The sequence below is a fragment of the Seriola dumerili genome, unplaced genomic scaffold (assembly GCF_002260705.1).
Source record: "Seriola dumerili isolate Sdu_G_001 unplaced genomic scaffold, Sdu_1.0 BDQW01000393.1, whole genome shotgun sequence".
NCBI classification, from domain to species: Eukaryota; Metazoa; Chordata; class Actinopteri; order Carangiformes; family Carangidae; genus Seriola; species Seriola dumerili.
Genome location: NW_019174648.1, coordinates 548,200 through 557,394, shown reverse-complemented (window position 1 = coordinate 557,394; position 9,195 = coordinate 548,200). Strand labels below are relative to the sequence as shown.

The 9,195-nt window shown below is 38.5% G+C and overlaps 1 protein-coding gene across 1 annotated transcript; it reads right to left on the bottom strand.

Annotated features, from left to right (window-relative positions):
• Positions 1 to 1,630: 1,630 nt before the first annotated feature.
• Positions 1,631 to 7,101, bottom strand: LOC111233489 (trypsin II-P29-like). Its single transcript, XM_022761309.1, has 6 exons — positions 7,012 to 7,101; positions 5,598 to 5,618; positions 5,344 to 5,506; positions 3,951 to 4,216; positions 3,551 to 3,690; positions 1,631 to 2,457 (listed from the first exon to the last, which is right to left on the bottom strand). Exons 1-6 carry the CDS (start codon positions 7,067 to 7,069, stop codon positions 2,095 to 2,097), a joined length of 1,011 nt encoding a protein of 336 aa, XP_022617030.1. The 5' UTR covers positions 7,070 to 7,101; the 3' UTR covers positions 1,631 to 2,094.
• Between the last annotated feature and the right edge of the window lie 2,094 nt (positions 7,102 to 9,195).

Below are 9,195 nucleotides of genomic sequence, written 5' to 3'. Positions count from 1 at the left end.
GCACTGATGCCATTCACTGCCACTCACGCACACTTGTTTTCTTTTTGGAAACACAACTACTAAGGCAGAAATATCTTGTCTATTAAGAACTTTTTTTCCATTCAAAGCAATTGTTCCTGTCATCCTTCCTTCTTTCATGCTGCACAGGTTAATTGTGTGGGTATTTTTCTTCTGTGGTGAATAGACAGTATGTCATTATGTGCAATCATTTGTGCTAAGTTTCTCTTGAATCTTTCATAAACATTTGGATGTACACAGTGAACGTTTGAGAGAAAACTGTCACACATGCAGCCTCTGCAGTGTCTGTCATTCTCTCTGTTATCCATCATCCTCTTGTTCAATCCAGTTTTCTGCTGTTTTCTCAGAAGCATAATGTCGATGGCTCAATAGTAATAATAATGGCAACATTTCAGCGCATTGTTTGTTTAAATGCCACTTAGTCACAGATTTTTCTCATTTAATAGGCTTTTCTTGTCTGCCTTTCTTACAAGGTTGCTGTTATTATTTTTTCTTTTGCTTTTTACACTAATGCAATGAAAATAAAAACATTCAACAATCTTTTTTTTTTTTTTTTTTACATGGTGAAAAATATATTGCAGCTACGTATTCTTTTTGTCCCATTTTCTCTTCTCTTTAAATGTTCACAAAGTACACATAACAAAAAAGCAAATCAGACATATTAAGTACGGAGCCGTTAAAAAAGGTGCTCGAAAGTAATAAAAATCCACAATAACAGGGACGTTATTTCAATAATCTTTCTCTCCTAAGCCTACTGGTAAAAACAAGTTTCAGTACGATCAAAATGATTAATGTGGCTAACCAAGATAGAGACAGACAGAGGAGAAACAGAAACAAACTGCTTGGACATCAGGGAACGAAGTGAACTTTACTCTCAGGAGAGTGTCTCTCACCCCAGAGTCAGATTTGTCGGGTCATTTTTGTTTTGCTCATCTTTGTTTTGTTCTCCGTGAGTTACACTGTGAGAAAAGTCCATAAACACAATTTTCACCACTGAGCCTGAAGTAATAAAACACCATCACAGCCGCAGAATAACAATTCGACTGCTTGTGTTGCCTCGGGCTGCTCGCTGCTTTGTTTTCTGATCAGCCATCCGGAACATATTTGGGTGTGTGTGTGTGTGTGTGTGTATGTGTGTGTGTGTCTTGTCATAGATCACAGTGTCCTTCATTTGTGACATATTTAAAAAATTTAAACTTAAAAAAAAATGCAAGGAAATGATAAATACGCTCCATTTGGCCCAATTAGGTCTCACTTCAGAGGGAGTTTGTGAACCTTGACGGGCACTGAAGGACAACGTGATGCACAAAGCTACACGGGGAAACACTTGCACACACAAACGTACGTAACAGACGTTCAAACACACTCATGGAATCAGTGCATTTAATTGTTTTTATTGCATTTAATTCTGCAGGCCAGGGGAGATGAGTCCATGACCATGTGTAATCCTTTTCTGAGGAGCTCTATTGGAAAGAACAGGATGTGTTTTGGGTTTAGTCAACCAACTAATGTGGGGACTTTTCACCTTGAAGACATTCGGTTTTAATCCAGTGGTCTTGCCAAATTTTCTGTGTCGTGATGCATGTGTTCTGGGAAAATGAGAGTTCAAAAATTGAGTGTCCAAGTGTGTTAATTAACTTTATTTGAGTGAAAAATTGCGATAATAATGATAATAAAAAGGTTCTCACAGTGTCAACCCCACTGCAGTTCCCCCTACTGGTTTCACCTTGTTGTCATTGTTTTACAATCTGCAGCTTTATTGTTTTGGGTCAAAGTCTCATTGCTTTCATCAACCCTCTATCAAGATACAGCTGTTTTCACCAAAAAAAGAAAGAAAGCTCTGACAAACCCTCTTTAAGCTGCCTACCCTGTATCAAATCATTATATAAGAATATAGATTTCTAACATAGAATTTTATCGAAGACAAACCAGTCAAGTAATCCCATTTGTGATTATAAGTGCTTCATTAATGTGTAAAAAATGTTTTTGTACTTGATACAATAAGAAGAGCCCTCGTGGCCAAACAGTGAATTAGATATGCGGGCACAGGAATCTTAAATTGCACATAGTTTCACATTATGCAAAACCAACCAGTACATACAGCGACAGAAAAAGGACAAAGAGCGAGGTGAAGTGAGCCATCACATTATCACCACCGCCAAATATGCTCTCATCATCCGTGGTGGTTCTGAAGGGTGGTAGTGTTGGTCGAGGTGTTGGACAGGTGAAGTTGGAGTCGGAGTCAGCTCCTTCAGAGGTGAAGGTAACAAAGCTTGGTTTGTTGCTGCTGGTGACGTTCTTGATCCACTCCTCGTACTGGGACACTCGGGCGTAGGCTCCGGGTGATTTAGGCCGGGCGCAGCCGTCACCAAAACTCACAACTCCACTCTGGACCCACCTTGCACCGTCTTTGCTCATCATTGGGCCTCCTGAATCTCCCTGTGGAAAGAAATGAATGATAGTTGTTGAGGTGGAAGCATTCAGCCTGCCAACGCATGAATCCCGCAATACTGTTTGGTGGGAAGCTAGCTCTATAGCTCTATGACGTGTGTAGCCTAGCTTAGCGCAAAGACTGGAAGCAGGGGGAAGCGGTTAGCCTACGTCAAAGGCAGCGGTGTACCTTCTTAGCTAGCTAGCTAATCACACTTCCAAGAGGCAGCTACCATCTGATCAGAGTTAGTTAGTTAGAGTGTTAGTCAGGAAACTACAATCATGACATGTTTCTGTCTAAACATGTTAAATACACACATACAATATATTAATAAGGTGACTTTGGACCTTTTTGTTAGTTAGCTTTTTCCAGCTGTTTTTCAGTGCTAAGCTAGGCAGAACACCAGAGCTTCCTCTGTGTTGAATAGACAGAACTGATCTTTACGTATAGTAAGTTAATCAGACATGTGTTTTTTTAAAAGAAAATGTCAAAATATTAGAAAAATGACACAAAAACGAAATATATCTCCAATAAGCACAATCCTTTTCACTAACATTATGTTGCTGCCATAAATTTTAGCTAACGTTAGCTGTTCTTGGTAGGAAAAAGTAACAGATATATCGAATAAAAATATCTACAAACAACAAAACAACTGAGACGAACCATGCTACTATGTAGGTATAAGGTAAGCTTAAACTGTGAATTAGGGCTAACATATAACTGTAGATTTGTCAAAAAGTCAAGTTCAAACAAATTCAAACCCATGTAATGTGTAGTAAAATTTCTACTTCAGTGAATGTAGGATGGACGGTATATGGACATGCAGTGAATTTTTAGGGAGCCCTCTGCTGGACCACAAGGCAAATTACAGCAAACTGTCTGATACACTGATGGACTTTAAATTTAGAATTTAAACATTCCCTTTGGGGATTTGCCAGACTTTACAGTGGTTTCAATACATATCAAATACATATTTCCAGGATGCTTCTGCGGATTACCCTGCTTTGTCTCACCTCTCTGTGAGGATATATTTCTCCGCTGGCAGCCGTAAAAACCAAAAAACAAACATTGCATAACAAACACAGATAAAGGGGTGGTCACCTGACATGAATCTTTCCCTCCAGCTTTGATACCAGCACAGATCATGTTCTCGGTGATAGTAAAGCTGTGGTAGCATTGGCACTGTTTGTTTCCCACTATTGGTATATTAACCTCCTGTAGGGTCTCGGCTGAGGAAAAACCTTGGAGAGATTTTAAAGGATAAGATTCAAATTAATGTGTGATAACAAAAATAACGGCTAAGAGTTTTGCAAGTAAGAAATATGAAAGTAAAAAATATATTTTGTGCAAAAAAAAAAAAAACCCAAACATTTTTCAAGCATTATTAGCATGTCACTACACATCGCATCTCTAGGCATCATGGAAAATCAGAACTCAGGAGAATCATTTAAGAATTATATGAGGCAATGTTTTACTTTGATTGTACGATCTGTTAGCTTACCATTTTCCACGGTATCACCCCAACCAGTGACCCAGCTGCTCGTCCCATTGTGGAAAGTGCTGCCTTCTGCGGCTAAGCAAATTGGCTGTATGTAGTTAGTAAAATTCACAGGGGCCGACAGCATCAGAAGACATATGTCGTTGTCCAAGGTCAGGGTGTCGTAGGAAGGGTGGCAAGCGTACCGAGCAACTGTGCGTGACACTTCATTGACGTTTGGACCAGACTGGTTGTAGCGGCCCAGATAAACCGTTATCTCCTCTTGAGACCTTGAAGGCAAAAAAATAAAGTAGTCATTTTTAAAAAAATTTTTTTGATAGTTAGCTTTGTGTCAACTGAATAAGTGTTGATGCTTTATTCGCAGATCTTGATTCTGCGGCTGATAATACACAACTAAATTAGGTGATGTTGCCAACGAGCATTGCCCGTCATAGGCCGAGGAAATAAACGCCGTGGACGGACATCTTTTATTTTTCGTCACATTTTTCAAAATATGTACTCTTCATCTACTTTTAAGGTTGCTACTTCTCCCACCTGAAGTCAGGTGACCTTTTAACTTGCTGGCCACATTCTTCACTGAAAGTTCAACAATTTAGGAAATACGGCAGCAGTAATGAGAAATAGTTCTGCACATAACCCACCATAAAACAGCTGTTGTTTTTTTATATCTTTGTTTTTGTACAGATTAAACGAATGGGATATAACTTGCTAAGTGAGTTTTACAGATACTGAACTTGGTGGGTTTTATTATCTTCAGATAGATCTAGGCTAGGTGGTTCCCTCTGTTTCCAAGATAAGCTGTTGACCTTTGCATCACTTTCAGTGGATCGACAGTACAGTGCTATCAACATTCTTATCTAGCTGAGATCTGATCACAACATATTCTTCTTTTTTTTGTTGTTATCCAGATAAGATAGATCACATGTTGGCACCAATGTACCACTGACCACCTAAGGGTCCAGAACTCGTAGTCAGTTTATTCCTTTCTTTCCAAATAATTCCAAATATGTTCTCGCTTTGATTAAGACAGCCTTGAAACAGTTTGGAAAAACAGTAAGTCAAGGATCCTTTGAAAATTATTTTGGTAAGTCTTGATAATAATTTTCCAGTTGTTATTGCGCTGTGTTTGATGTGTGGATACACCTGTGTCACAGGTGGAATGTGGACGGTGGAGATGCCTGTTGTGCACAGGAGCGTGTGAGGGATGGGGTTTTGACAAATGCCTTTTTAAAATATGTTTTCACTTGCTTGAGATGAGAGGTGAAAGTGGATTTCACGTTGTATGATTGTAAAAAAAAAAAAAAGTATGAGTGAAGTAATATTTGAACATGGTCATGTTATGTATTTCCAGTCTATATGTCCTGCTGCAAGGAAACGTCCCACAGTAACTCCTCACCCCACTATGCAGTGAGCAGCTGTCAGCACCCACTGGTTGTTGATCAGTGACCCCCCACAGAAGGGAAAGCCATCACTGTTCAAACTGGCCTGCCAGGGCCAGCTTCCTGGCGCCGCATCTTGACCTCCCACAATTCTGGTGTTCAGAGGAGCCACGCCGCATCCTGGCATTGGAGAATAGACGAGGATTAAACATGGTCAATATGCAACAGGTTCTCATACCTGGTTTACACAATGTTGTGCTTGGATGCTTACCAAGACTCTGTGATACACAACCTGAAATTCAAAAAGAGAGAAAATTGTGTTAGGCAAACCTGTTCAGGGTGAAGCAGATGATAACTTGCACGGATAACGGACAGAATGTCAATGACTTAAACTGTGGCCTTCCTTATCGTGGGCAGACTCCTCTAACATCCCAAGTTGTTCACATCGTGTACAGTATGTTTTGGTAAAAGCTGAAGATCCAGATGGTAAAAATAATGACTGTAATTATACTATTTTTTATTTTTTTATTTATTTATGTTATCGCAGAGTATGACAAAATTTGCACCCTAGCCAAACTCGGACTCACATTCACATCTAACTTGGATGACGTGATATTTTACGTGTGACACCACTGTTAAATCTTTACCTCGGCATGCCCTGTCAAATAAGAAACTATTGAAAATCGTTCTCAGCAAATGCACAAAAGAATTCCGGTGATCATGTAGCACAGTCGCACATAATGACACTAAACATAAAAAGTCAAAAGGAGAGAAAATGCAAGTGCAAATACATTTGGAAGAAACATATTAACACTAGTTTCCTCTTAATTCACGCAAAAACCGACAACATTTTGAATTTATTAATATTACCGTATGTGCCACAATGACCAAAACATATGTTGATATCCATGTAACTTGTAATACTACTCTTCTGTCCATGAATGTTCCATATAAAACGGGCACCGTTTTGTTGCCGTATAAGGCCGTGACAGTTATACAGGGTTGATGCAAACATTTTTCAGTTCTGCACTTCCAAAGAATAAGTTATAATAAATGTACCCAAATGAATTGCTGTACTTGTTTAATTGATCATTGTTTAAAATAGAGAAATAAAAAAGACAGGTATCAAAATTATTGGCTGAATATAGGACAAAAAAATGACAAAGCGTCAAAGTGTTAAAATACCCATTTATTTGTAGTGAATATAACTGATTAACTTGAGTGTTTTTGATTACATTATAAAAATCAGTCACTCTGCTTTCACATAGTAGATATTTGTTAAATAATATTTCTTCTGTAGTTTTAAGAAACTAAAGATCAGCCTACAATTCTGCTGCTTTGACGTGCTCAGGAGGATTTTCCCCTCATACAGAAAACTGTGAAAAACATCTTTCTGATGAATTTTTTATTTTATTTTTTAAATCATTTTGAACACTGCAAAACTGCAGAGTGAGTCATTGGTGTAACTTATTCATATTCCACACGGGCCCTTTCACCATAACCAGATGGAAAAATGTTACCTAGTCTTTAATGTGCAACTTTTGTATTTTTATTTGAGCAGTTTTCAACCCAGGTTTCCATAAGTTGCATGACAGTCTCGTACTCCTTCCACCCTTGATGTGAGCCAAATAATAAGGAAATCTATCCGTAATATTGTAAAGTAAAAATCAAGCCATCTTTCTTACCTTTGGAGAAGATTGTGATCATCACAGTTACACCACACAGAAGCTGCTGGAGAGCCATTTTTGTTTTGCCTCCTTCACTTTGTCCTCAACATTAAATATCTCATTCCTGGCGTGTAGATCCACCCACAGTGTCATACCATTGCACCATAATCACGACTTCTTCCTTTTCACCGACATCTGCACAAAACATAACCATAACCAGTCAAACATGTTTGTCTTGATGGTTGTGTTTGTCTGCTATGTGCATATAGCTGCACCTACGCTCTGTTTGCAGTTCATTAGGTACACCAGTGTAACACAAGGTGAAATTCCACACACAAGTCTTCAGGATCATAATCTGAAAATCTTTTTCTACTTTCCAAAGAGTGAAGAGACAGCTGCTCATTAGCTTCAGTATTGTTAAAGGTAGGGTGTCATTAGCAACCTCAAGGCTGTTGGATAGATATTGGTTTTGTTAATGAGAGAGGCTAAGAGCTTCACGTCATACACACTTTCATCGCTATTTCATGTTACCAAGGTTTTAAAGGCAATTCATTTTTTTATTCAACAACTGAATGTTTTGTAATAAAATCATTTCAAGGATTTAATTATAAAAATTCAGCTTTCCCTGTAGTTGAAATTATTGTAGTAAAGGCCAAAATACATGTAACAGAAGGGAAGACTTGCATTGTCAGTGAAGTTAACACAACAATGATCTAGGTAAGGTTTGCTAACACTAGCTAATATTAGCCACCGTGAGCTAGTTTCGTATTGGAAATATTATTACTGCAAGTTTCCAGATTGTAAATAAAATTGACTTTAACGTCAAAGTTGCTTCGACTTTTCTGAAAAACCCTCATGTATCTGAATGACCACTTACAGCAGTAATACAGAAGTGCCTGAAACTCCTAAAAACAAATAAATATGGACACCTCATATCAGCCGAAGTCCACTGTGCAATATATTTAAACCCAAATGACTAAACTTCTTCTAAAAATGTACCATTTCCCCCTGAAACTGAAATTTGAACATTCACTTTCAATTTTATATGAAAATTAACCACAGATGATTCAAAACCACATTCACTCAGTCCTAAAGGGAGGCATTGCTTTTCAAGAGGACAGTCATTGCTTCACTGTTTAACCTTTAATAAAACATTTTTCCATCAGAGGTAACTGTGCACCTCTATTTGACTCAGAATTGAATTTACTGTAGAGGATTACACATTACTTCCTGGGATATAAGCTGTAAATTCAGGCCAGAATCACACAGGCCGCCTTTTTGGCACTGAGTTTATTATTTATAAGTAATTTGTTTGCTAGCTGAGCTCCGGGGGACTCATGTTTCCTTCCTTTCCTTGTATGAGAAACAAAAGATATGATCCAAGAGGAGTGAAGAAACAACATGTCAACAGCTTTTTTTCTCCGCTGTCCGAGGTTTTTATTTTTTTCTTCTCCATAGCTGTTTTTTATTACCTACATGATTAACAGGAACCCACTCTGCAGTCACCAAACAGCAGTGAAATGTCTCGAGCTCTGCAGCGTGTGTGGACTTCTCAAAGTAAAGAGCAGCGCACATTGTCTGTTCAGCTTTATGGAGTGTGCACCGTGTGGTTGGACTCCATAAGCTTTTTATTCTTACAATGAAAAAGTTCACAGGTAGAACAAACTGTTGTTGTAAAGATGGGACACCAAAGTCATCAATTAAAAGGTGACTTTAAACTGACTGATTGGTTTTATTTTGGCTGATTAAAGCTGTGGTTGGCCAGAAATCGCCCCCTAATTTAATATACAGTACACAGTAAGTACCGTCCTCCATTATATTTGATTGTGTGAATCGGTGTGAAATTTATGCTCTGCCTAGTGCCTTTTACAAGTTCCATCTACACGACTTCCTGCCGACAGTCCCACAATGCAATATGCTCCATTTTATAGATAAAACAAAAAATTATAGTTGTGCAGCCCATCACCTGTCCCTGATGACGCAAAACGCTGATGAGTCATTTGGGTCTGAAATCTCAGTGTAGAGTTTATTACACTGGAAGCAGTGACTGAACGAACAGGGGAGTGATTCTGGACACAGAATTGTGTGAGTGTGTGTGTGAGAGTGTGTGTACTTTTGTTAGGACGTGACTTCCCCATAATATAAATCATTGAATTGAAAGGTAAGGTCTTGGTTTAAGGCATGGTAGTGTTTGGGTCTCCA